The sequence below is a fragment of the Acinonyx jubatus genome, chromosome C1 (genome assembly GCF_027475565.1).
Source record: "Acinonyx jubatus isolate Ajub_Pintada_27869175 chromosome C1, VMU_Ajub_asm_v1.0, whole genome shotgun sequence".
NCBI classification, from domain to species: domain Eukaryota; kingdom Metazoa; phylum Chordata; class Mammalia; order Carnivora; family Felidae; genus Acinonyx; species Acinonyx jubatus.
In genome coordinates, this window is record NC_069381.1 from 13,491,358 (window position 1) to 13,519,331 (window position 27,974).

The window sequence follows — 27,974 nt, forward strand, 5'->3', positions numbered from 1 at the left end:
TTAAGTAACAAGCATTTATTGGGTGGCATCAGAACGAATCTCATTGCCCCCTCACAGTGTAGCATCAGTGGAACCGGGAACATCTCCAGCACCTCTCCCCAGCAGACTGCGCTGGCCTCTCCAGGGAACAACGCGGAACTTGGAAGGCAACAGCAACGTGGAAGGACGCCTGGGGAGCATCATACCCTGACCGTGGGCCAGTGTAGAACCATGGTGCTTGGGGGCCAGCCCCATGGGGGACTCCAGGCCGGCTGTCCTTGAGGCAGGGCCAGCACTCTCAGGGTCCCCTGGGAACTGTCCTCCAGAGTCACCCCTTACTAATCCCCGGCCGCCTGCAATCCAACTAGCAGGTTTTGGGGAATTTCCACCTACTGGCTGCATCAAAGAAGGGGCCACTAGGGCCCAGTCCACATGGAGCCACTTCTGTGCGAAGGAGGGAAGGTTCTACAGGCAATCCCCAGCCCGGGCCGGACGGGAACTCAAGCTGGCTCTCGGGTCAGAAGAAGGTGGCAGCAAAGTCTCCCTGGGCCTGTTCTACCTCGGCCAGTGGAGACTGAGCTCCTGAGGGGGAACCCCAGGCCCACCACATAGAGACTGCCAGGAATCGCATGGCCTCCAAAGAACACAGGTACCCTGGAGAAAGGCACACGGGTGTCTAAGGCATGTGGTCAGGCAGAAGTACCCGCTGGCTAGGACAGCTAGTGAGGACGGTGGGCGGCCCAGATCCAAGAGGGCAAGGCCAGCTGGTGTCCTCTGTGCCCTGCAGGCCACCCTGGGTCACACCGAATCCCGGAGAGCCGGAGGAGCCGAGGCCAAGGCCAGGAGTCCCTGTGGATGCTGAGGTTTGCCAAGGGTCCCAGAGCTGCCTCCGTTTCCCCCAGATGATCCCGGGAGCTCTGTTACTGCCGTTCCCCAGGTCCCTCAGCCAGCGGGCCGGAAAAGAGAGGCAAAGAACTGACAGGGCACCAGGTCAGACCTACCAGACAGAAGTTCTAGCACAGCCGGTGAGACGGGGGAGTGGCCCTGTTCCTCCCCAGCATGGTCTCAAACTAGAGCCTGCACCTGCCCCTGCAGGGTGGGACAGGCCAGGATGTGGGCCGGTGTGGGGCGGGGGGGGATAGGTCTTGGCCCTGGGAAGGGGGCCGTCCACGGGGAGCGAGTTGAAGGGGCTGGAGTGGGGCCGGTGTGCACCGATCAGCCGTCTGGACGGACAGGTGGACGGCAAAGGTGCGAAGCGGGGCTCACTGCATGTATGAGTAGCGCCAATCCCCCAGAGGCTCGTGGGTCTCCTTGATGACCTGGGGCGACGTCCACCGCAGGATGTAGTGGGGCCCTCCGGGCTTGTCATTGGTTCCTGTGGAAAAGATAGCTCCGTTTTTCTCTGAAATGACACAGCAGCTCCGGGCGGAAGGGAAAGGGGGCGGGGAAGAGTTGACGGAATAACGGGGACACTGGCACAGGCAACAAGCAGCTGAACTAAAACGAAACGTGTGCACAGGGCCAAGGTTTCCCGAGCGCATCTGTGCAGCACACGGGGCCGGAGGTCAGGGGAGGCCGGAACCAGTGAGCACAGGAGGCCCCCGCTCCCCGGGTCTGTGTGCCCCACCCGCAAGGAGTGTCTGGGAGCACTGTGGAGACAGCACCGCGCTGGGAGCCAGGAGCCCCGGGGCCTGGCCTGGGCTGTGCCACAGGGCGGCTGGGACCTGGGGCAAGTGCCAGCCCACGCTGAGTCTCGGTTTCCCCAACTGCAACACGAGGACGCTGAAGTGACCGGAGCATGGTGGTAAGAGGTGTGGGTGTTGGAACCAAAATGCCAGCTCCACCACCTCCCAGCCATGTGCCCTCGAACAAGTCACTTCCCCTCCCTGTGCCTCAGTTTACTCCTCTGTAAAACGGGAAGACAGCCCAGCGCCTCACCCACAGTGTTTCCTATTACTCTGAACACCCTTGAGATGAGGCGATCGAGGTCTCCTGCCAGGAACTCGCCTCCCCTCTGGAAAGGGGGACCCACTCACCAGAGGCTCGGGCCCCCCCAAAGGGCTGCTGGCCCACCACCGAGCCAGTGGACTTGTCGTTGATGTAGAAGTTGCCGGCGGCGTTCCTCAGCATTGTGGTGGCCTCCTGGACAACATCCCTACAAGGCAGGACACTGATAAAAGGGCAGCCGGCTCCCCTCCCACCAGCCCCAGGTCCGACCTCCCCCACCATGCAGCCCAGCCCACACCGGCTGCCCAGCTGAAGCACTAGGCCGAGCTCGGGCCCATGACACGGGCCAGCCACAGGCAGCGTCTTAGAGCCTCTGAGCCTCTTCTGGAAAGTGGTTAGCATGGCCTCCCTCACGGGGCTGCTGCACGAGCTGACCAAGAGGTCAGGCTGCGTGCGAGCGGCCCATCCTGGTCCAGTTTTCCTGCCTCCCCCCCCCCCCAACGGGAGCTTGGGGAACCTCCACACCACCACCCTGATCCCAGCTTCCAATCCCAACTCCACGCTCTTAGAGACAGGCAGGACGGCAGCTGGCGCCACGGAGGAAGGAAAAGCCAAGACTCAGGCTTGGCACCTTGGCCCCCAGGCTCAAATATGGCCTCTGCGAGATAAGGCAGTATGCTCCTGGCCCCTGAGCCCAATTCTTCTGCTCTGCAGCATGAGGCAAGGACCCTCAGTGGGACCCCATCAGACCCAGAGGAGCCGGTCAAACCAGCCACGCCCCCAATAAGGGGACCCCAGAATCTACATTTCAAAAAAGAGTCTTGTACCCCTGCTGGGGAGGCCTGCCTGCCGGTCAGGGCTGAGGTGAGGGGAAGGGGCAGCGTTATTTCAAGGATCCAAGTCCAGGAGGGCGCTCGTGGGGTGGCGGGGGCAGGACACCAGGCCAAGAGCAGAAGGGCGGCCGCCACTCACTTATCCTGGGCGAACACTGCCCCCGTGAGGCCGTAGCTGCTGGTGCTGTCGACCAGCCGCAGCGTCTCCTTGTACTTGTCGTCCGGGTAGACGTACACGGTCAGCACGGGCCCGAAGATCTCCTGAGACGGAAGGAAGCCCTGGGGTCAGACACCCCACCCCCCCTGCCGCCCCCGGACCAGAGCCCCAAGGCCTCCCCGTCCCCCTGCTCTGGCCTCTGCCTCTCCCTAGTCCCCGGGGCTCGGCCCACAGCTCCGCACCTGCACAAAGAGCCAGGCGTCTGCCGCTGGGCTCCCTCAGGAGACGGCAACACTCTGCCCTGCCCTGCCCGCCCCACCCTGACCTGGCAAAGGACCTGAGGGAGCTTGCTGGCCCTCCTGGCCAGCCACCCCTGTCCCCTCCACCACCCCTGCACTGCCATCCTGGGCGAGTGCCTTGACTTCTCCGCCTCCGTTGGTCACCTGTAACACGGGAATGGGAACGGCCCCTCCTCTCAGACAGGTGCCCAGAGTTAAGAGTCTGTAAGTGTTCGCCGTTAAGGTCACGACAGCAGCTTGGTGGCCGCGAACGGCAGAAGTGCTATGACACCAGCAGGGTCAGCGGTGTCAAGGACAGAGCACCGGATCTGGGGTCAGTGGGCCTGGCCCCGCTCTCCCGGGGACTGAGACACTCCCTTTCCGGGACCTACCTCACATTCCTGTCTGTGAAATGGGATAATATTGCGAGGAGAAACCCACGTGCAAGGGCCCACGTGCGCTGTGCTCGGGTGGGAGACTGTTCTCTACGCCCCAGTCACCTCCTTCATGATGGGCTCCCGTGGGTCCTTGCTCTCAATGATGCAGGGTTCCACGAAGTAGCCCACGGAGTCGTCGCACTTGCCCCCGGCCAGGACGGTGAGGCTGGGCGAGGAGCGGGCGTGCTCCAGCCACTTCTTGATGCGGCCGAAGGACTGGGGTTGGGGATGGGGGGGGGAGGAGGGGTGTCACAGACCAGCCGGAGGTGATGACAAGCAGCAGTGCCCCCAACACACCCCAAAGGGCCCGAATTCTGAAACCGGAGGGGGGAGATGGGAAGAGGGCAAAAGCCAGGATCCGGCGGAGTCACGGCAGAGACAAGGGCAGATGTGCACATGCGTGTGAGAGCGTTTGTGAGAATGTGTGTGTGGTAGAGCCACAACTACACCTACAGAAACACAACGCGCACAATAACATACGCACGCACCTACGCGAGGTCACGCGTCTTCACATTTAGGTACGTGCGTAAATACACCTGCCCGTTACGTGTACATTCACGAATGCAGATTGACGTGCACCTGCGTATGTGTGAACACACGCACGAACACGCACGCGTGCACACAGATGTATCTGTTTCTGTTGGAGATACGTGCGCACCTTCGTGCACGTGGACGTGGATGTCTATGTGGGTGACTTACACGCACGCCTGCACACCAAGACCGCGAATGGGCTTGCAGACGGGCACGTACAAGTGCACGTGTGTTTGGGCTCATGCTGCAGACGTGCAGGCCCATCTGGGTGTGTATGCATGTGAACCAGGGGGCGACTCGTCGAGCCTGGTTGCAGGGTGTGTGGGAAGCAAGTTCTCCGGTGGTGGACATTTCTGCCTTTTTCAAGCTCAGGGCGGGCGTGTCTGTGGGGCTGTCGGACCGTGGGCCTTGCCTGGAGCAGTGAGGCCGGGTCGCGCCCCCCCCCCCCCCGTCAAGAGCCCTGCGTCTCCTCCCTCTCCCACCCAGGCCAGGGCTCAGCCCCCCGGGAACGCCTGCTCCGTGCCCGTACCTTGGCATCGATCACTGCAGAGAAGAAGGTCCCAAAATCCTCTGCTGGCTGGAGGCAAGGGAGGCACCGGAAGACAGAGTCACCGAGTCACTGCAGGCTGCAGGCCGGAGACAAAGGGAGCCCCCTCCCCGCGCATCCAGGGCCTGCCACCGCCAAAGCCACAGCGCGGGAGCCTTCAATCCCATCAGCCACCCGCTGGGTGCCACTCACGTCGCCCACTTTGATCCTGCCGTGCTCCTCCAGCAGCCGCCCTTTGATCTGCGGCCACAGCGACTGAGGCACGTAGAGGCGGGAGCAGGCTGAGCACTTCTGGCCGCCATACTCGAAGGCCGAGCGCAGGGTCCCGCTCACCACGCTGTCCACATCGGCCGAGCGGTGCACGAAGTGGAAGTTCTTCCCGCCACACTCTGCAGGGGGGAGGGGGCGCGGGTGGAGCGCAGGCCTCTCGGCAGCTGCACCTGTCCGCAGGGGCGCCCAGCCCCAACACCCAGCGTACGGCCTCGGGAGAAGGCAGGGCCACAGCCGGACATCATCCCGGAAGCCGGTGAGCCAGGCCCCTGTCCCGCTCCACGGCTGAGGAAACTGAGGCGGGGGCAGGGGTGCCGCCCACCATCGAGGCAGAAAAAGAACCAGAATCCCAGGCTCCCAGGAGCCAATCTACTCCCAGACGTGGGCACGGCTTGCTTTGCACCTTGCCAACCCCCCAACCCAGCGAGAGGAGAGGGGTCCGCTCCACGTCGGCCCCGAGGGCTGGCCCCTCTTCCCTACCCACGGCGGCGACACCCTTCCCCAGGCTCCTCAGGCCCCGGCTTCCTCCCACATCAGCTAACAGCAGCTCCCGTCACAAGGCACTAACCGCCCGCCAGGCTCTGCTCAAAGCGCTTTCTGCTTTGTCTCACTAAAGCCTCACGACAGCCCCCCCCTCCCCCCACCGTTATCGTTCCCATTTTAAAGACAGGAAAACTGAAGACGCTTCTGGCTGGCTCGGCAGATAGCACCTGAGACTCTTGATCTCTGGGTCGTGAGCTCCAGTCAGAGCCTCTCTCTCCCTCAGGGCACAGTGGGAAGGAGGCAGAGAAGAGAAAACCGTGGACAGCTCCCTGCTCCCCACCTTATAAAGGGCGGCACTGGGGTGCAGATGCCACAGCCGGCTGAGGGTGCACCTTCCCTGACCGCCCCCACCCCCCCCCCCCATCGGAGCTCGGACCACCTCAGGAGCAAGAATGCCGAACCACCAGCCCCCGCGCTGCCTTGGACGGCCCTGGGGCCTCCGCACACGCCCTCTTTCCCTCCTCGAATTCTGCGCTGCTCTCGTCACGGCCCAGCATCACCATCTGCACGCCCACTATCTGCCTCCGTTCCTGGAACACGAGTTCCTGAGGGCTGGGTCTGTGTCTCTTGCCATCACGCGTCCCTGGTCTCCAGAAATGCCTACGTAGACGCTTAACATTTTATTTGCTGAATGACAAATGAATGAAGGAACGGATGGATGGCTGGATGGATGGACGGATGGAAAAATGCTCATTCTGAGGCCAAAGTCCTTGGTGCGACCCCCTGGATCTAGCACAGCTGAGGCTCCGCCCCTAAGCCCCTCACTTCTCAGCTTCCACAGGGCTGCCCCACCTATGGGGGCCTCACCTCTGCCTCTTTCTCTTCCTCCTTCATGATGGCCAGGGGACGGTCCCTGGGGCCACGGGGGAGGGTGCCAGGAGAGGGGCCCTTACCTCCAGCCAGGCGTGGGAAGGTGCGGAACCGGTCCAGGTTCTGGGCCACCTGCTTCCACAGGTGTTTGAAGGTGCTGAAACCAGAGGGGAGCGCAAGGCTTAGGAAGCCAGCTGAGGTCGCTGAGACAGCGAGGGCCCTGGGGGGTGGGGAGTAGGCACCACCCCAGGAAGAGACCCAAAAGCCTAGCGGGTGGGGGCAGGGGTCCCAGCGAGGGTGGCAGGGAACTGAGTAGGCGGGGGCAGGTGAGACACCTGGAGAAAGGTGACGTCTGGGGCCCAGGGGGAGGCAGCAACGGCAGGCCTGGAGGCAAGAAGACGCAGAGAAGGTCGCGCGGGGGTCCTGCCTCAGACGCTCACGGCCACGTGACCTGACACTCATGACTCGACCTCTCTGAGCCTCAAACCGTGCACCCCGCCCGGGCACGGGAGCGAACAACCCACCCGGCAGAGCTGTTCCGTGGCAGCTCTAATGTGGGTCAAGTGCTCAGGTCAGCGAAGCCGCGCTTCAGGTGCCCCGTGGGGGGCCAGACGCCGCCATGGTCTGGGAGGGGCGCCCCCAGCCCAGCGCCCGGGGCTCTAGAGGCCAAACCAAGGGGCGCCCTGGGAGAGAGAGCTCAGGCCCCCGCCTCGTCCCCAAGATCCAAGTGTGACCAACCTCAGCACCACAAAACAATAAAAATGCTAATCACCAGGGAGCCTGCGACACAGTGGCTAATACTAATTTATGACTTTCCTACCTTTAAGCCCGCTGCTCGTCAGAGCATGGCAAATGGGGGCCAGGCCCGCTCCGCCCGCTAAGAGGCAGGGACCCGTAGGGCCCGCACTGGCAGAGCGGGGCTTTTCGGAAAACAGTCCTCCTCGGCAGTTCTAACGCCGCCACCGGGAGGGGGGTAGGGGAGCCTGAGGCCGGGGAAGGGAGACTGGAGGCCACCGCAGGGGTCCCCAGGGACACCTGGAAGGACCCCAGTGCCGACCCCGACATCTCCACTCAGATGACCCTCGGGCACCTCAAGCTCCAAGTGACCAGCAGGTGATTCATCACTTTCACCCGAGCCCTCCAGACGCCCACCTCGGTGCCCTCTGGGCCCCTCTGCCAGAGCCCGGACGTTCCCACACACACCCCTCCTCCACTAATCCGACTCCTCGGACAAGTGACCGCATCTCCCTGCCACTTGCTCTCTGGGATCCATTCCCCCCGTCTCTACTCCGGTCAGGCGTCTGCTGTCCCTCCCTAGACGCGGACACGCGGACAGCCTCCTCACTGGTCTCCCGCTTCTGGCCGCTAGCGACTTGTGCACAGGGCAGTCGAAGTGATCATCTAGGACACAGGCTGCGAACGCAGGGGCCCAGCAGGACCAGGCTGGGAACAGATGACCAAGTATGCAGACAGCCAGGGCCTGGTGAGGGTGACAGGGACCACAGAGCACCCGGACCCCACCTCCAGCCAGGGGGTGCCATGGGGGACACGGAGGCCCAGCGGGCTCAGGTTCCCAAAAGAAGCTTGAAATCTCAACTGGGGTTTTGCATGAAACTGCCCCAACTGTACCAGGTTGATCGATCTTGATAAGGAGTCAAAGAGAACAGAGCCACTTCCCACGTCCAGCTGGAGAACTACCATTTGCAATCTTTGCTCGAAACCAAGCTGCTTAATGCACACCCCCACGTGTAAAGCTTCCTGTGGCTCCCGTCACCTTCGGGATGAAGTGCGGACACCCCGGCGGGCTCTCAGGGCCTCACAGTCATGGGACTAAACCTCCCGAAAGGCAGGACTTGTCCATCCACCTGTTCGCTGGACATACACCTGCCGGTGAGTAAGTGAGGAGTCACGATCGAACCACTTCCTGTCCGTACTCGCTCACCTCGGCCCCGGAACTCTACGCTCCAAGCCACAGGGAACCACCACCTCCCAAGGCGCAGGGGCTCTGGCCTGGAGGCCCTGCATGTGCTGCTCCCTCTCCTACAACATTCTCCCTCCCCCCTCTCTGCTCAGCCGTCTCCTCTGCTTAGATGCCACCTCCTCCGAGAAGCCTTCCTGACTCTCCTCCTCCAATTCATTCCAAGCTCCCTGTGCCCCTCCCAGTGACAGTAGTGGCATCAAACTCAGCGTCACCGAACATCCGTAGGCTGTATCCTGCCTGTGAAGCTCTTCCTCTTTGCTAACTCACCAGACCCTCACGATGACTCTACAAGGTAGGGACCATCGTTCCTGGTGAACAGGTCAAGAAACGGAGGCTCAGAGAGGTGACGTGGGCCACCGGTGGCCAAACAGCAAGTCAGTGGGTATGGTCAGTGCCCGACCGCCAGCTCCCACACTGAGGTCGTGAGGCGGCCGCTTGGCAAACGTCCCCACGCCACCCGGCCCGCCCCAACCCGGGGACTTACGGCACGCTGCCTGTGAAGTTGATGCCACAGAGGTGCTCTGAGCTGGTGACAGTGTTCCCAAACGTGGGCCCGTCAGCTGGCACAAACTGGATGATATTGGGGGGCAGGCCAGCCTCCCGGAGGATGCGGTAGACAGCGGAGCTGGCCAGCATGGCTGTGTCACTGGGCTTCCACAGGACCACGTTGCCCTGCCCGGGAGACACGGTGACGAGTCACAAGGCCAGGAGTCACCAGGCCCGACTCCCATCCCATCCCGAAGCACACCCATCCCTCACCTGGAACCGCCAGGCCCCTGGGCAGGCCAGCATGTCCCCTACAGGACCCCACTCCTCCTCCAGGTGTCGGACACGGTGCTCAAAAAGCCCTAAGTCAGTGAGACCACACCCTGCCCTGCCCGCCCCCCGCACTCTGGCCAAGGCCACTCTTCCTCTGGAAGCCTGTACAGACTGGTCCTGCCAGCACCCCTCAGGCAGGTCTGTTCTGGGTGTTTCCATGACACTGGGCACTCACTGGGTGTGGCCGGGCAAGCGCTCACAGGGCTGTCTCTACACGTGTCCTGGGCGAAGACACGTGGGCGCCTGGGCGTGTGCGTGTCTGTCTGGGTGCGGATGCACAAGGACAGCCCGGGGCAGGACCATCCTCAAGATCAGCCAGCCGCCCCACGTGGGGCCCAGGCCCCGCCAGTGTCAGCCCTCCCTCGAGCCACCTCCAAAGGCAGGGAGGCATCAGCCCCATTCAGCAGGAGCTCATGAGGGTGACGGCTGCCTCCACCCTGACAAGGGCAGGGGAGCCAGGGACTTTGAATCCTCATCTGTGTCACCATTTCCTAGATCTGACAGATAAATCAGAGAGTACACAGCAGGCGCTCAAAAGCGATGTGTCATCACCATCAACGTTCTCCACATACGGAGCCCGCACCAGGCCAGATGTGACCCGCGCGCGGCTTCGCTCGCTCATCACAACCCTATTATACATGGGCTTCCCTAGATCTCCACTTGGAGGAGGAGGAAACTGCCTCAGAGAAGTTCAGGGGCCTGGCCTGGGGTCCCCCGGAGCAGGGCAAAGCTGGGGTCCAAACCAGTCTCTGGCCCCAAAGTCTTTCCACGGGCCCACACTGCCTCTGCCTTCTGGGCATCTCCCACGACCAGGGCTGGGCCCCTTTCATGGTCTGAGATGGGACAGAGAGCCAGCAGCCCCGTGCCTGCCCGCTGCCCACATCTCACTCACCATCAAGGCTGGCGCCCCCGCCAGGTTGCCGCCGATCGCAGTGAAGTTAAAGGGAGAGATGGCCGCCACGAAGCCCTGGGGGGCGGGGGGGTGCGGTGAGGCCAGGCTCAAGGCTTCCAGCAGGCTCCCGCCCGCCCCGCCACCCGAGGGTACCTCCAGCCCCCGGTACACGACGCTGTTGCTGCTGGGCGGCACACTGAGGGGCTGCTGACCCTCCAGCTCCACGGCAAACTTGGCATTGAACCGGAAGAAGTCGATGAGCTCAGCCGCCGCGTCGATCTCCGCCTGAATCACCGTCTTACCCTGCGTGCAGGACGGCGGGGGGTCAGCGGCCGCAGATGTGCCTCCCAACGGCCCTTTCCAAGACCGACCGTGTACCCACGGTGACGTCATGCCCACAGTGCTGGCGGCTCCTTCCCCCCGGGGTAAGGATGTGCCCCCGTCAGGGGCATCTGGACCAAGAAGCGGGAGGCAAACGTCTCCTTATGCTGCCCGTTCCTCCCGATGGCAAATGTCCCAGGGGTGGGGGAGGGCCTCATGGGCTGCAACATGGGGCTCTTCCAGATCAGGGCAGCCCCTCCCTGGCACACACGGTCACTGGCAGCTGTCATCCTGCTTGGGACCTGGAGCTACAGAAGCCAAGGTGTGCTGGCCCTGGCTCTATGAGGCGACCACACTTCTTACAAGCGCCAGAGCCGTTAGTCAAATAAAGCACCTTCATCTGGTGGCGGACTGTGTGCGCCTCTCCCTGCCCAAGCGTGGCTCATCCGGGACGCTGGGGAGCCCACGATGCCCCCCCCCCCCCCCCAGGTGCTGCTGAGAATCTGGAGACACTTAGCTGGTGAGGAGTGGTCATACCACCTCCGTGCAGCAGAGGGCGCTCTCGCCACAGGACAGTGAGCGGGCATGGGGGCAGTGGGGTGGCCGCCCCAAATGCCCAAGGCCCAATGCTGGGGAGGGTGACATTAACCCTTCTCCCTCGGCTCCCTTCCCAACTTTGAGCTGCTGATGCCACTCTGGCTCAACGTGCACTCAACCGAAAAACGCCTATCAGGAGCTTCTGTGACTCCAGAGAGATGCTGTGTGTAGCCCAGGAAGACGAGAACAGTTAACCGGGATCGCTGTCTCCAAAAGGCTTGTAAAGGGGTGACAAACACACAGGAACTCATTACACCCAGTGCGATCTGAGCCGTACTGATGCACACACAGCGTGCTACAGGACCACAGAGGTGGGGCTCATCTTTCTGGACAGAGAAGAGTCTCGAAGCCCCACAGAGGAGGTGGCATCTGGGCTGGATCTCAACAGGAAGAGTCCACAGGGCACAGACGGGTGGGCATTCCAGGCAGGACACCGGGCAGAGGCAGGGAGACGGGATGCCTGCAGGGCCCAGGGATCTCGCTAAGTCCAGGATGGCGGCCTCCTGGGCAGGATGGCCTGGCGGGGAAGGGCAGAGCGGCCAGGGAGCTAGACAGAGGCCGGAAACAAGGGGCCCTGAGTGCCGTGCGCAGGACTTGGGACGTGACTGTTGGTGACGGAGAGACCCTCGTGGTGTGGAAGGCTGGAGAGACCGCCTGGAGGAGTCAGAAAGACTACTCCGAGAGCCGCGGAGGTCTGACCGAGGCTGGAGGGCTGGACGGGACCTCAAGGACATCTTCTGGCTCCAGCAGGCACAGCACGTCCTGGTACCCAGAAGCTGCTTGACTGACGTGTGCTGCATCGGAGGGAGTATGACCGCCTCCCACACCCCACCCCGGCTGTGCCCACGGGCACCTCACCTGTCCCACCATGGTCTTGGCCAGGACCTCAGCCCTGCGAGGCCCGCTCAGCATATCTGCGGCCTTCAGGAAGATCTGGGCCCGGTCTGCAACAGGCTTCAGGTCCCACTCTTTCCTGGCAGCCAAAGCGGCCTCGATGGCTCTGTTGAGTAGGGCCTAACGAAAGGGAAAAGGTTGGGAGCTGCCTCCTAGAACAGGAAGGGCCCCAGGGGAATGGGCGAGACAGGAGATTGGAGATCATTCATTCTCCAAGGACCTGTGGCTTCCTTGGCCCTCAGTGCTGCCCACCACAACTCCCCCCCCCCCCCCCCGGCCCCGCCGGCTGCAGACGTGGTGTCCCATCACCTGCTGGCCCAGCCAAGGCTCAGAGCCAGTCCTGCCACCATCTGGAGGTCTGATGGACCTCCCAGGTAGGTCAGCACCAAGTCCGTCCATGGTCAAACCTGTTCCACTTTCTCTTGTGGTCTCATCAGGGCCTCCCCTTATTCCAGGGGCCCCCAAACCCACCAGCTAGAGCCTCCAGCCCTCAAGGTCAGGCGCCTGGCCTTGCCCTTGCTCGGCCAGAACCCCAGCCTGAGATATTCACTTGCTACCGGCATCCCTGATGGCAACTGTCCCCGTTGCCGCCTGAACGCTGGCTCCTAGACCCCCTGCCACAGGGCACCCTAGCCCCTCTCGCCGGCCCTCCATGATGCCGAGCCTCTGTCTGGCTTTCCATCCAGGGCATCTCCAATTTCTCCGACTCAGCCTTGGAGACTCTACTCTCCCTCGAAAGCCAGGCTGCCTCACAGCCACAGGCATGTGAGGGGACATCAGCCTTGGCCCACACAGCTCTCCTCTGACTCAAGTTAACCACAGCGGGCCTGGCCTTGTGAAAGACTCCACTCCCCACGGCCAGAGAGGGAAGCAGCGACAGACAGCATGTCAGCAGCCAGCAGGGCAACACGGGGACAGTCCCCAACCCAGACTCACCTTGTCTGCATAGCAGAACTTGGCCACCTTGTGTCCATGGTTGAAGGGCTGAAAGATGAGAGAAGAGTGAGGTCCCTGCCCAGGAGGGAGGTGCCAGGACGGGTGGGGACGTGGCCGGGCTCAGAGCTCGCTTTCTAGGCAACAGCCCTCAGCACACTCGCTCTCTCCCCTCCAATCCCCTCCAATCCCCACACTGATCTCTCTCACTTGGGGGTTACGGAGCACCTACTGTTCGGTGAGGGAGATGGTTCCTACTCCAGAAGGTTCACGGTCCCGAGAAAGGCAGGGACCGCACAGCCTCAGGGAAAGCGTGGACTTCATGGTCAGACAGACACGGGATCGCATCCCAGCTCTGCCACCCACTAGCTGGGAGCCATATGTAAACTGAGTTCCCCTTTCCAGGTCTCCCCACGTGGGAGAGGGAGACACCCCCCCACCCCCCCCCCCCCGCCGCATGGCATGGGGAGGGGGGGCCAAATGAGCTCACAGGCGAAAATGCTTCCGGAGCAGGCATGGCACGTGGCTGCGGCTCAGGAAGGGGCGATGCCACCATGGGAGGCCCCCGAACGAGACACGGGAGTTGAGAATCGCTCAGGATTTCTGCCGTGCCCCAAGTGCCCCGGGGACAGAGCAACCGCTTCTCCAGCCCCTTGCACGGGACCCAGAGACACTCATCTCGAAGGGAAGACCCTCAACAAATATTTACACACGGAACCCGGCAGGGCCGCGTGCAAGCGTAAGCAATACAGCAGGGAGACGTTTCACTTCTTTACGCCACAATTATCAACCCACCCGTAGCCCGATGGGCCCTTTGGGGCTTTCCTGTCTCATGTGGCAGCCTCCAGCCGTATGTGCATGCTGACGTTTCAACTCAGCCACTCTCGGCTGGCACCTGGCACAGCCCTGAGGGGCCGGGCAAACTGACCGATCCCAAGTTGTGCTCCCAGGGCTCCAGGTATCACGCCCTCTGGCCGCTGATCCAGCAGTGGGGGCTCCGGACGCCTCCTGTGGGCGACTCCCACCCCGAGCCATCCTCGGAACCCTCAAAGCGGGGGCCTAGGGTCTCCACCCTCACCCCTGCACAGCCTGCTCAGGATTCCATCTGGACAGAGCCACAACATGCCTCCCTCCCCCACCTGTGAAAGGGTACAGCCCTTTACTCTCCCCCAAATTACAGATCTAGGAGTTTCCTGGTCCGTCCAAAGTATACGCCAGTTCCTGGCTCTATAAACCGCAAGCAGGTGTCATCACGGGGCTTAGCCCACAGTTAGCCCCTAAGCCTCGCTCTGGAGAAATCCACCAGGGATAACAGAAGATGCTGTGTGGACGCCTCGGGATCTTTCTTGCCTGTGGCCAGGACTCAGCCACGGGCTGGGCACAGGGTGGCTGTCCGGGCACATGTGACATGACACAAAGCCCACACTACAGCTGCGTGAGGACCAGGGCTGGTCAGGGGAAAGCCTCTGCACATCAGGTGAAGGATTCCCAGGCCTGCCCCTGGGGCCCTTTTTTTTTTCTCTCTTTTTTGACAAACTAGCTACAGGTTCCGCTTAAGGGACAGGGAGAGGCGCCGTCACAGCTGACGCAGCCTCCTGCACGCAGGCACTGTGCACCTGACAACGACCCTACACGGCACGATGGCTACCCCCATTTTATACACAAGAAGACTGAGGCGCGGGGAGGTCAAGACCCGACTGGCCCAGCTGGGGTCAGGTGCCCCCTTCAGCAGCCTCAAGGAGTGGGGCCACACGGTTTCAAAGGCGGCCACCAGCCAGCACCATGGGGGCAGGCGAGGAGCTCCCGGGTCCGGGCACAGACCCTCCACGGAGGCAGGCACCACACTGGTCCGCCTGGGGCTGGCGTCCCCGGGGCTTGGTTCCCGGCTCTTTGACAGCTTCCTCCATCCTGGCTCCACCCCGGCTGTCTACTCGCCTTCCCACCACAAACTCCCCGGCCGCCCGTGAGCCCTGGACACGCGTGGGCCTACGTCCAACCTCACACCTTCTGCCAAGCCCTCGCTTTTTCACTCTGCTGCCCCGAAACTAGAAAGCATACTCTTGTGACAAGCGACAGGGCTCTTCTGGAAAGTCTCGCCCTCCTTAACCCCCTTCCAGGGACTCCCCAGCACTCCTGGAATAGGTTCCTTCACCACAGCCGACAAGAACCTCAAAGTCACCGCCAACGACCTCACCCTCTCTCAGTGGGGCCCCGCGTCCCCCGCCCCCCTGGCTTCCTCTCTGTGGCGCACTGGGCCTGTCCCCACCTGCGGGACTCTGCCCGAGGACCCCTCTGCCCGGCAGTGAACCCCTACCCAACCTCATCCCTTGGGGTTCGACTCGGCGGCTACCAGTCCAAAGAGGCCTCCGACCGCCCAGCCCCACGTGGCCCCCGCGTCGCCGGCGTGGCACCTGTGCCTCCCACGGTCCCTCACCAGCTGGAACTCGCGTCTCTTTCCTCGTTGACCCGTGTGCCACCCTGCTGTCCCCCGGGGCGGCTCCGAGAGGGCGGAGCCGTCTGCCCAGGGCCTGGGCCCGAGGAGGCGTGGGTGGCTGGCGGGATTTTATTACCACGACTTACAAGTGCTCTGCTAGAAAGAAGGGCTGAGGCAGATTTCTGGCTAATTCGGCCACAGAGAAAGCTGCCTCGTCTGCATTCCAAGGCCCTCATGTTGCAACTGGTTGCACTGCACGAAGCTAGAAGCCCCACGTATGCCTGTTTGCTCAGAGTTTCAAAACACGTATCTGTGTATACACACACATGCACACACACACTCTTTTTTTTTTTTCCCATAGCTGAGGTGGGTATTTGCTTTAAGCCTTTCTGAGCTACAAAGGGTCATGGCCACACAAGGGATAAGAAGGGATGGGGCGGGTCCTCTGCCAGGGGCTCGCCCTCAGGCTCCCTCATGGGGATGCGCTGCAAACTCCCAATCGTGGCCAAGACCCCCAACGGTCACAAAAGCAGGTCACTCCTACCTTTGACCCGACAGACAGGGGGGGCACAGGCGCAGGGGACACTTTTCAGCCCTCAGCACAGACCACAGGCCTCTGGCACTTCTTAGGAAGAGCAGGCTGCCTTACGGCTATCCCGTGCCTCGCAAAAGCTCTGCTGAGGGAAGCACTCAGGCAGGTGCCTGAGGGACCAGCAGGCCGGCCGGCCAGCCTCCCGCTGGGGCCAGAGACACAAAAGCGGTGAGTGGAGAGGGCTGGCATCGTGCGTGGGAGTGGAGAGTGGGGGGTGGGGGGGGGAACAGGGCCCCCGGAAGGCCGCCCACTGCCGCGTTCTAGCACTGTGGTGCCCGGCAGGAATGCCAGCCTTGTGCGGCCACATCTTCCCACCCCCCAGAGAAGCCGGACATGGGAGTCTGTACCCAAAATCTCCCCATCGTGAGGTCTGGAGACAAAGCCACAGGTGTCACTTTGCACCCTGAGCCCCAGATGGAAAAGCTCCCCCAGCAGCAGACACGGGCCTGCAGGGTGGCCCCTTGGCACCCCCAGGCACTGGGCCGTGAGGATGTCCTCAGCCGGCACCAAGGGACAGGGCGCAAGACGGCGGCCCCGTGAAACACTGTGCATGCGATGGGAGACTCCCGTGGGGACCCTGCTTCTCACATCACCATGTCCTTCCGCCACCCTCGGGAGAAATTCTCTCCAGCCCTGTATTGGGAATGGCTTCTCCCATCATGCAGGTGGATTTCAAGAACACCCTGACTAGCGTGAGTGATGTTCTCTTCCTGGGGTCACTGGAAGGCGTCAAGGCAAGTCTGGGCCGTCTGCCACACCTAGGGCGCCACGGTTCTCACTTTGTGGCCAGGAGGTCACAGCGAGATTATCCTACCACACTGTGTGTGAGTCAATACACTGCCTCCAACTCTTCTCTAGAAATAGGGTGTGAGGGTGCCTTGGTGGCTGCCGGCTGAGTGTCCGACTTCGGCTCAGGTCATGATCTCAAGCCTTGTGAGTTCAAGCCCCACATCAGGCTCGCTGCTGTCGGCACAGAGCCTGCTTCGGATCCTCTGTCCCTCTCTCTCAATCTCTCCTCCTCCCCCACTTGTGCGCTCTCTCTCTCAAAAATAAATAGACATTAAAAAAAAAAACAGAAAAGGAAAGAAATAGGGTGTGAATGAATCTACCATGTGGAGACACGACAGGGCCTCTCAGATGCGCCTCTAGAAGGAGCCTGGCTCCAGCAGGAGGGCTTCTAGGAGGCGGCGACACGTGGCCAGGCCCCGGGTGCTCACCTCAGATGAGCTCGTCTTCTGCTAGAGCAGCAGGTTCCAAAACAGAGGCCAGGGCCTGGGTGACCGTCCCTTCTTTGGAGGGATCACCTCAGTTCTGACGTTCTGTCCTTCCTTCCTACTCTTTAGGTGGTCGACTTTTCTAAAGAAGACGGCGAAGCGGGTGGCGGTCACGGGTTTCACTCCGTCTCGGCGGGCATGAAGTTGGCACCTTTTATGCCTATACTTCCAAGGCGGCTTTGGGCAGTTAGCTATCGGTGCACGGAATTCAAAATCTGGGAGTGGACCAGAAAGCCCTTTGCAGGCAGCGACCCTGTGTTAGGAGCTGGTCTATTGCCTGAGAGCCAGACCCCAGACTTGGGGAGACGCCCCACCCGCGCGCCAGACTCACCGACACCTGGTACCGTACATCCGAGGTCCACACCTCTTCGTCCCCCACCACACATGGGATGGCTTCCGTCCGGCCCTTCAGGTCCTTCAAGGCCTGGGGAGAGGACGACACAGCGGATGGGCACCCACCTCCCCTCCCTGCCCCACCCACGAGCCCGGCACAGAGTCCGCAGACACAGCTGCCCGGCCGGAACGGGTATGAGAAGGGGCCCGGGTCTGAGGGCAGAGAGCGTCTGCTCCCCTCAGGAGACAGCAGGACTCAGCCCCTGGCCACTGTCCCCTGCTGTCCTGTGGGAAGGGGAGGCCAGTGTTGACGGTCTTCCCGTTATAAAAAGATCAGAAAACCGTATCTGAAGTGTATGGGAACTCTCACCGTTTTTAAAATCCTGGCAATTAGTGGGAGAATGTCTTTAAGCATACAACACCTGTGGGCTTACAACCCCCGACCTGGACTGAGCCCCCAGGTGGCCCCGGGCCACACCCTGCTGCTCCCAGCCTCTCCGGTCCTCCAGTCGCACGGCTGTCCCAGACCTGGTCTCCTTCCCAGGCTGGGGCAGGTGCAGAAGGGGGTGGTGACTGGAGGCACGGAAAGGCATCCTGGGGGGCTGCTCCCTCCCTACCCCCACTGGGTGTCCCCACCCACCCCTTACCTTCTCCAGCGCATCTCTCTCGGGGCTGCCCTGCGTGAATGCCAGGACGGGTTCATTGGCCACCGTCAGGGAGGGGGTGTGCCTCCACCGCAGCCTGGGGTGCAAGGGCAGGGGACAGAGGCAGACAGGTCAGTGGTGGCCACTGCCAGACCCAGCCCCTCGACCTCCAACAGCGGGGAGGGGCATCCTGGGCCGGCCCAGAATCCCAAAATCCAGAGCGAGTACAGAGCCAGGGGAGGGGGGGAGAACTGGCCCTGGGGTCCAAAATCCAAGCTCTAGTCCTGGACCTGCCAGTGTGTGCCCCTGGGCACGTGACCTGCCTCCTCCGGGCCGGTCTCCACATCCGCTGAGAACAACCATACAAATCCACACGGCTGTCTGAGGTGTAATCGACACAAAACCCCTTCTCAGCGTTTTGTACCCACGGAGAGGGCTGACTCTCCCTGGACTTCCCCACGATGCAGCCCCTTTCCCAAACGGCCCCGGGTTACTGCTTTCCCCAGCCCGAGAAGGCAGCCGGGCCAGAGCGCAGTCTCATCAGAACGCAACCCAGCTGGGATTCTCTTGGCACAAGGCGCTGAGCTCCGGGTGGGCGAGAACATCCAAGATGTGGGTCGTGCCCCTGGAGGAGCGCCCCGAGCTCAGCTCGCAGCCACAGGGAGGGCTGGTTTGGGGGCTCAGGGTCTGAGTCCAGGGTGCCGAGTTTCAAAACTTCCTTGGCCTGGAGACCCTACTGAGCCTTGAACCTTATGACCCCACAGACGGGTGACCACTAGTGACCACCCCCCCTAACGTGTCTGGGATTGGAAGGGTGGGGGACAGATGGGGAAGAGCCAGGACTTGAGGTCATTCATTCCAGAGCTGGAGCACCAGCTGGGGGACTCCTCCAGGCCACAAGGGCACTCGGCCTGTGAGTGTTGGGGGCACTTTTATCTATTCTTTCTCCCTGGGAAGGGGTCTGGCTCAAGGACCAGTCTGGAAGACCCAGAGGAAGGACACAAAGCCAGGGGCCATGCGGGCCAGCCCTTCCTTCACTCCACAAGGTTCCGGGGCACCTGCTGTGTCCCTGACACTGCTCCAAACACTGGAGATAGAGCGGTGGCCTAGACAGCAAGGCCTCGGGCTACACGCAGCTGACCCTCAGTGAGGGCCACGGACGAGCAACACTGTGATGACAGAGGGGATGTGAGAACGAGCAAGGAGAAGGGCAGGGCGGCCCTAGCCAGGGTGGTCAGGGAGGGCCTCTCCGAGGGGGTGTCCGTCTGAGGGCCATCTGGGCTCTGAGAAGGGCTGGGAAGAACATTCCAGGCCCAGGGGAAAGCAAGTACAAAGGCCAGGAGCAGGAAGCACGACAGGAAGAGCTGAGAGGGGCCTGTGCCGTCTGAGAGGAGGAGGGCAGGGCCCGGTTGCCCAAGATTTTGCCTAACGGCCAAGTGAGCTCAGGCCTCCTCCCTCCTCCCCCAGCAGCACCCCCCACACCCAAGGAGGCGTGTCACGTTCCTCAGGCCCCACCCCGCCCCTAACCAGAGGCAGAAACCTCCCACCACCCCCTGGGGTTACTATGGAGAGCTTAGGAGACAGTAACTACAGATGTGCTGGATGATAAGTCAGAGTCCACACAGACCCCCTCCGCCTGTTGTGGGGGGTGGAGAACAGAGAGGCTGGAAAATGGCGGCAGCCACAAGCCTCAACACCAGTCGGGAAAGCGGGGGCCAGCGTGTGCGTCTGGGGCCTTCTGGAAGGTTCCAGCAGCATCTCTCTGGGCCTTGGAAGCAGCAACCACCACCACCGATCAGCCAATCAGATACCGCCACCTCCTCTGGCAGCCAGGGTGCCGCCAGGAGGAGTGTGGGCTGGGGGCCTGGAGGTGCGCGCCCCAACCCCAGCCTGGACCCCAGCTCCCGGGGGGGTGCCAAAAAGCGCAGCTCTGGAAGCAGACAAATCTGGGACCGCAACCCAGACGCGCTTCGCGACATCAGCCTGTTATTCCAAACTCGGCAGGCCTCGGGCTCCCCGCCTGAGAAATGGGGTCGAGGCCATGTGCCCCGCAGGGTCAGCGTGCTGGCCTCTCCTCACCCTCCTGCTTTGTAGCTCTAAGAAAACTGCCTTCTAAAACTGTTTTTAATGTCTATTTTTGAGAGAGAGCAACAGAGCAAGCAGGGGAGGGGCAGGGAGAGAGGGAGACACGGAATCCGAAGCAGGCTCCCATCTCCGAGCCGGCAGCACACAGCCCGACGCGGGGTTCGAACCCATGAACCAGGAGATCATGACCTGAGCCGAAGTCAGACGCTCAACTGACTGAGCCACCCAGGGGCCCCAGAAAATTGTCTCCTAGAACGTTACTGCACCAGGAGAGCCTGGCGGGCTCAGTCGGTAGGGCACATGACACTTGATCTCAGGGTCACAAATTAAAGTTCTGTTTAAAAAATATATATGTATTTTACTATGTTTTATATAGTAACATAGTTTATATATATTTTTTGCTCTGTTATATATGGTGACTTGTTCTATGTATTTTCTTTTACTATGTTATATATAGTGACATACTCTCTCTATATATTATTTTACTATGTTATATATAGTAGCATATTCTATATATGTTACTGCACCAGGCCAGGTGTTCAAAGGCAAATTGGTTGTCAAACACCCCCAAGGTCACCACAATCAGGGGCTAACCCTGGGGGGTTCTCAGTAAGTACTGCTGCAATAAATTTAGCACCACATTCCATCCAGCTTAAAATGCAGAATGCAGTAGCTACCAGCCCTCCGGCACCTGTTCCCTCCCAGGCCTCTCTCTACCTTCCCCAGGGCAGAGGCCCACTGTGACCACAGGATCACTTTCTCCAGGGCTTCCTCTATGCCTGGCAAGTCTCCAGGCCGTGGCCCAGCTGCCCATCAGTCCGAATGTGGGGAACAGAATTGAAAGATCAGCCTGAGTCCACGAGAGCCAGAAATAACCCAAAGACACCTGACAAAACCACCCCACCCCTTTGATTTTGGCTCCTGGGCCAGTTGGGATGAACAGGAGTACCCTTCCTGGGCTCCAGGGAAGGCAAAGAAGAATCATTCACAGGGCCTGGAGCCTCTGGTGAGGATCTTCGAGGCCCTTTGAGGCCGTAGGAGGCAGGACTGCATTCCTTAGTCACGAGGAATGGGCCAAGAGACACAGCAAGGGCCAAGAGACAACTCAGATAAGGGCAACAAAACGTGCCTATTTACTCATCATGCCATTTTCTGAGCACTTACCAGGTGCCTGGCTCTGGGATGCAAAGGTGAAGCCAGCCTGCCTTTGTCAGAGCAGCTCTCGGCCCTGCCACTTAGTCTGAACTTGACTCAGGGACCCCTAACAACCTGGGTGCCCATTCTGCTCATGACCTGGGCCTCTGAGCTCAAGCTGCCCCTCTCCACCCTCTGCAAGTACCAGGATCTGAGCTAAAAAGGTCACAACACTGGGGCACCTGGGTGGCTTGGTCGGTTAAGCATTTGACTCTTGGTTTTGGCTCAGGTCACGATCTCACAATTCCTGGGTTCCAGCCCCACGTGCTGACAGCACGGAGCCTGTTTGGGATTCTCTCTCTCTCTCCCTCTCTCTCTCTGCCCCTTCCCCGCTCATGCACGCGCACGTGCTCTCTCTCTCTCTCTCAAAACAAATAAACTCTTTTAAAAAATAAAAAAAAAAAAAAAAAGGTCGCACCACCAACACATGGTCTGCAACAGAACTGGACAGAGCTTTGGGCCAGCCAGTGCAACCCCAGAACTTTACAGAGGGGAACACTGAGGTTCGGAAGTGTAGGGCCCGAGCTCCCAGGTCACCCTCGGCTCCACCCTGGTCCCAGGGCACCCTCGGACCTGGACTGCATGCCTGCCATGGCCACGCTGCTCCACTGTCCCCAAGCACCTCTCCAACACAGGCCAGAGTTAGTTTAAACGTGAAAATTTGATCACACACAGAGAGACCAAGCACTCCGCCCAAAACCACTCCATGGCTTCTCGTTTCTTCCACAACAAAAAAATCAGAATCCTTACTGAGGCCTCCAGACTCACTTCCCATCACCACCACCCGCCCCCCACCCCCCGCGCCCACTTCGCGGGCCACCCAGGTCTTCTCTGGAGTCCCCTCTGCTTGGGAGGCTACCCTCACAGCGCCTAGATGGGGCCCTGTCGGGCCATCTCAAAGCCCCCACGCTCTTCCCAAGGCACCACTGACGGTGTCGGCTCCCCCAGGCCGGCCTGCGCCCACTCCATTCACCAGCGGCCACACTGCCTGGGATGCAAAGGACACACTGGTAAACCTTTTGTCAGACTCATCAAGCCAAAAAGAGGGAGAACAACACCAACAACAACAATGAACACCCAGGTGTTGTCAGAAGGACACCAGGCCCCCAGGACGGGACTCCCATCCCAGTTAGCTCTTCTGCTAACGCCCGGGGGCTGGATGCAGGTCCCCAGTGACTAGGGCCAGGGGTGACCAAGGCCCAGGAGAGGAGCAGAAAGGAAACTAGCTTTGCTTCATTCAGCTTCCAGACTTTCCCACCTGGTATCTGGGACCTGATAAGGCCAATCCTCCTTATCGCCAAGATGAGGGGCCTGGAGCAGAGAGGTAAGCAGAGAGAAAGTGCGGGGGCCCCAGGGCAGGTCCAGAAGGGAGGGGCATCAGGCCCAGGCTGAGCTGTTTCCACTTTATTGCCCGGGAACATCAAGGAATATTTATTAAGCACTTACAGCTTGCCTGGCACTATGCGAAGTGATGATGTCCCGAGTCCAAGCTGCGAGTGCATGAAGAAGGCACCATGATTATCACCATCATTATCATCACAGAGGAGCAGACTGACCTTCTGAGATTACTGTGCGGTGCATGGCTCTGGTCACAACTCCCTGACCCTGAGCCTGTCAGAGACCCCTGAGCAGTGGGGCCGAGGGGACAGGTGCGTCCTCCTCCCGCCCAGCACTTCCCACCTGAGGAGAGAGGCAGGCAGTGGCTTGCTGTCCATGGACGCGGACAGCTCAGCCCAGGGCCGTCCGCTCCATGACATCTCTACCAGGAAAGGAAGCATCGGGGGGGGGGGGGTAAGACACTCCCCCCCAAGATGGGCAGGTGTCTGCCCCTTCCCTGGGGTAAGCAGGGTCAGTCCCAACAGAAAGGGTTTTGCCTCAGGATAATGAATGAGCATAAAGGGAAGGCTCACTCCGCCCCCTTCCATCCTTGTGGTGCTGGGACCCCCTTGTCTGAATGTCCCTGATCAAAGACGACCACTCAGACGACCCCACTGGTGGGGCAGGCGATCAAAAATAATACTTAAAGCAACGTTTTCTAGGAGCAGAAACTCTTTGGAGTGGTTTTCGTGTATGAGTTCATTTCATCTCCAAGGCAATCCTATGAGGTGGCTCCTATCACTACCTTTATTTATACCACTTGGGGACACGAGGCAGCACAGAGAGGCTGCACAACCTGCCCAGGACCACAGAGCTACTGAGAGGTGAAGTCGGAATCTGCCCCATGCCGTCCCCTGGTCCATCCCAAGAGCAAGTGTTCTGCACCGACTGTATGCCAGGCCAGGTGCTGGGTACCAGAAGCAAGTGCTCAAGGTATGCCTGTGATGACAGCCCGGGTGGGGACTTCTAACAACCTCTGAAGCAAGTATTAGGATCACTGCAGGTTCTATTTATTCCTTCACTAAGTCACTTACGTAAGGGGTACCAGACCCCAGCAATCTACCTGTCACATCACGTCTAATCCTTCTGCTACACGGCTGATAGGATTATCCCCATTTTACAGACAGGGCACTGAGGGGCCAAAGGAGAGCTGCCTTGCCAAGGGCGCAAAGTGCTGGGTGAGTGTGGGTTCACCATGGGGGCTGGGGGAGGACATTCCAGGCAAGAGGTGCTGCCTGGCCTCTGCTTAGGGGACTGAGAGAGCAGAGTACATCCAGGGGACGGTGGGATGTGCCGGCCTGTGCCCATCCCGGGGGGCAGGCAGGCGGGACAAACATTGGGGAGGCTTGAAATTCTGAAAATTAAACAGGCAGGTGGGCTGAGAGGAGTCCAAAGTGACCCAGGACTCCGGCAGGGAACAGGACTGTGGCCAATTCCAGCCCACCCATCCCTGCTGGGGAGCAGGGGGGTCATCTCTGCACCCTTCGCACCCAGCAAGGTCTGCTACAAGAGTAATCGACAAAAATAACATTTGTCAGAAGCCTGCTATGCGCCCAAGATAGTTCTTTTGTTTATTAAATTTGCATATAAACATAAATATGTATCTTGACCCTTTCCAACAAGAATTTGCAAAGACATCACCGAGGACATCCCCCATAGAGTCAATGAAGTAGAGAAAAAAAGCAGGAGGTCAGGGCCAAAGGAGACAGGAGGCAGTCAGCCGGGGGGTCTGGTGTAGACAAATTTTCCTTAATTTCCAAGGGCCTCAGTCGTTTAATCCGTGAAATGGGAATAGTGACGCCTACATCACAGGCTCCCGATGAGCTCAGTAAAATAATCCACACAGAAGGCCAACGGCAGCTGTTTGGGTCAGCCCTGGCTCAAGACCAGTTGTAATAAGTACCTACTGGCAAAGAAGGGCTGTGAACATCATTTCTTCACCAAATGTTTGCTCGGGGCTTCCCAGGTGCCAGACACACTATGAGGCCCCGGGGACGGCAAGGTAGACAAGTCCATGAAATAAAAAAGTCAACTACAAAAATGGATTTGCAGGTGAGCCCGCGTGTATACTGTGGGTTTTCTCTTTTTTTAAAAATACATATTCACGGAAACTTCAAAGGCTATTAGGGGCGCCTGGGTGGCTCAGTACATTGAGGTCCGACTCTTGGCTTTCAGCTCAGGTCATGATCTCACAGTTCGTGAGTTCGAGCCCCGCCATCAGGCTCCGTGCAGACAGGGTAGGGCCTGCTTGGGATGCTCTCTCTCTGCCCCTCCCCCGTTCTCTCTCTCAAAATAAATAAATAAAATTTTTTTAAAGGGTATTAAAATGATGACAGTGGTTACCTCTGTGTGGTGACATTCCAAGTGACATGTGTACCTTTTCTGCTTTATCTGCACTTTTTACAACGGACACGTGTTACCTAAATAGTCACTGAATAAATGACAAAGTGGCCAAACATCAAACCTGTTTTTCCAAAGTAATGGCTCTCTGCTGGGTGCACTTCTGCCCTAGGTGACAATCAGCGATGTCTGACATGTTTCTACTGTCACAGCCGCGGGGTGCTAATGGTGTCCAGTGAGTAGAAGCCAGGAACGCTGCACAGCCCCCGCAACCCAGGATTACCCAGCTCGAAATGTGAATGGTGCCAAGGTTGAGAAACCCTAGGGTCTAGGGCACCGGGCCAGCTGCTCTACCGAGAGAGGTTAACCTAACTCTTCAGATCTGATTGCAAAATGCTTTTCCTCCATTCTGGAAGCTCTGTAATTAAGAGCATGAATCTGGAGTCTGACTGCGAATTTGGTCTTCCATTCGCCTCAACTGGAAAGTAAGTTTCCCTTCTGTAAAAACGGGGATAATACAGTGCTTATTAGCGACAGCACCATACTCAATCGCTTGAGAAATATTACTGCTATTATAAGCTTTTTTAAAAGAATATAGACTGCTTTCTACCAGATATTAGAGCTTTTTATGGCTAAGCCCTCCTCCCGCCAGCCCCCAACCCTGCCGTTAAACTGAGAAGTCCACATGCAAATCTCAGGGGTACCCTTCTCTTCCAGTGTTTAGCACAACATCCGCACATTGTGGGTACTCGTAAATACAGGAACGTACGGAGCTTCCGTGTAAGGTCTGCGGGGAGGGGAGTAGGTGTCAGAGCGCAGGGAGAAGCCCACAAAAGGGCAAGTGTGACAAGTGTGGCCCCCAATCTTGGCTTGGGAGAGGAATCCTTCTCCCCCATGTGCCTTTCCTGTGCCCTTACCTATCGAGCCCCCACCCACAAAGGACACACAGCTGTGTTGAAACTGACCCATGTCCAGGGCACCCCCGTGCCATCCCTTGGGACACTGATTAACTCAGAAAGGGCATAGCTCAGCAGAGGAGACATGGCTGGTCACAATCCTAGGGGTCAGGCAAACAAAACTCAAATTGGGGGTGGGGGCTACCCAGCTCTGAAAGGGAGGCCCAGAGAAACACCCGTCCATCAAACTGGGCCCCTCTGGGACAGGGTCTGTGTCCTACCTATCCCTCCCCACCCCCCCACCCCCCCATACACACACACACCCTGTCTAGCCCAGAAGAGGAAGGGGCTCTAAGAACATCTGTCATTCGTTGAGTGGGCACGGGTCCAAGAATCCAACTCCGCAGCCTGGAAGTTTCCAGGGCTGATCCACCTTGAAACTACACGTGGGTTTCTTCACCTGTAATCTGGAATATCTACCGCACAGTTTTAAAAGAGAGTGATAAACGACGATCATGACTAATAAGAATTGGGCACTAAGTGCCAGGCACCGTTCGGGCACTTTGCATGTATGGTCTTCCTTAGTCAGCGTCTGATACATTATACGAACTCCGTAAGTATTACTATTCCACCTATCAGAAGGAAGAGTCCCTTTCACTCCCGGTAATTACCTTGAAAAGGGGGAGGGGCGGGAAAGAGAGTAAGAAGTCCCAGTGGAAAGGACAGAGGAGACTCAGGGAATCCCAGAGGTGGATGGATCCTGAATGTGAGACCAAGGGTGGGGAGCTGAGAAGCGCTGTGCGAAAAATCGAGGCGCACTTCGGCGGTGGGTCCAGCATTAGGAGAAAGGCGAGCGCGAAGGAGGCGACTTTCCGAGCAGAGCGTGGGAGCCAGGAGGGGGTCCCCCCTCGCGGAAGGCAAGAGACGGTGGGGGTCGCAGCGGGAGGAAGGCCTGGGTGCGGGGCGGGGCGCCAGAGGAAGCGACCCCCAGCCGGGGGACCCGCGGGACCGTGGCGGGGGTCCGGCAGGGAGGTGCGCACTCACCCGGGCCCCCTCCAGGGGCGGGCCTGCAGGGCGCGGCGGAGCGCGGGGCACAGCGGCAGCATCTCGAGCGCGCGGCGCGGCTGTCCGCTCACGGCGCGCCCCGGGCGCGGCCAGAAGGTGGAGCCCCGCCCGGAGCGCACCACCTCGACAGGCGGGGGGATCTGATCACGCTACCGTCCTCCGAAGTCAAGGTCATCAGAAATGTCTCCGTATGTGACTTCTGCCAACACAATAACCCTTGTTTTGAGGGCACTGTAGAGACCAGTATGCGACACAGGACAAGGCAGCCCAAAAAAGAAGTCTTGACATATACACGTTTTCCCCTCCTTTTTATGGTATGACTCAACAGCCCTCCAGGGGGCCGAGGGAGAAGGGGCGTGAGCCTCATTGGCCAATCAGAATAACACATCGAAGCTTATGGGCCAATCCGATGGACGGTCTTGTTGCAGCCGTCTTGGGCCAGGGGGCTGAAGAGCCAATGAGAGAGCCGGAGCAGGACACGTGCGCGGAGCAGCGGAAGGACTGCGGTTTGGTGCGTCAGGTGTCTCGAGCGTCCCGGCCGGACTGCTTGAGCTGCCCGTGGTCAGATGGCATCAGGTTCTTTGACCCCGCGGGTCCACACCGCGGCCAGCCCCTTGCCTCCACGCGGAGACTGCAGCCCCTGGGATGAGCCTGCAAACCCTGCCTCCAGCCTCCTCCTGGTGGGTGCCCAGCCGCCTCCACCTCCCAGCGTCGCGCCGGCCCTAAAGCTTGCGTGAGCCTGACGCTGAGATAAATCCGCCTGCTTGCTGGCAGATTACGATCAATAAGAGAGAAAACCCAGCCAGTCCATGCTTAGCTTTTCCCTCAAAGCTTCTGACCTTGGAACCAGTTGTCCCTGACCTCCATTCCACCCCCGCCAGCTCACCCCACCCCAGTCAAACTTTTGGTTTCCTCTTGAAGTTGTTTGCTTGAACGCTTTATTTACTATTAGGATTCTGAAACCTTTCCGG

The 27,974-nt window shown here is 59.9% G+C and overlaps 1 protein-coding gene across 1 annotated transcript; it reads right to left on the reverse strand.

The window, feature by feature from the left end:
* Window positions 1–27,141, reverse strand: ALDH4A1 (aldehyde dehydrogenase 4 family member A1). Its single transcript, XM_027060257.2, has 15 exons — window positions 26,983–27,141; window positions 18,050–18,143; window positions 17,401–17,493; window positions 12,773–12,820; window positions 11,801–11,956; window positions 10,178–10,327; window positions 10,025–10,099; window positions 8,798–8,985; window positions 6,416–6,489; window positions 4,902–5,098; window positions 4,692–4,739; window positions 3,695–3,847; window positions 2,899–3,020; window positions 2,016–2,134; window positions 1–1,354 (listed from the first exon to the last, which is right to left on the reverse strand). Exons 1-15 carry the CDS (start codon window positions 27,042–27,044, stop codon window positions 1,242–1,244), a joined length of 1,692 nt encoding a protein of 563 aa, XP_026916058.1. The 5' UTR covers window positions 27,045–27,141; the 3' UTR covers window positions 1–1,241.
* Between the last annotated feature and the right edge of the window lie 833 nt (window positions 27,142–27,974).

Excerpts from the sequence above, each read along its gene's own strand:
- ALDH4A1 (XM_027060257.2), bottom strand. The coding sequence starts at position 27,044 with ATGCTGCCGCTGTGCCCCGCGCTCCGCCGCGCCCTGCAGGCCCGCCCC. Across the intron at positions 17,494-18,049 it reads AGAGAGATGCGCTGGAGAAG|GCCTTGAAGGACCTGAAGGG; the intron begins GTAAGGGGTGGG and ends TCCTCTCCCCAG. Across the intron at positions 3,021-3,694 it reads GGGAGCCCATCATGAAGGAG|GAGATCTTCGGGCCCGTGCT; the intron begins GTGACTGGGGCG and ends CTTCCGTCTCAG.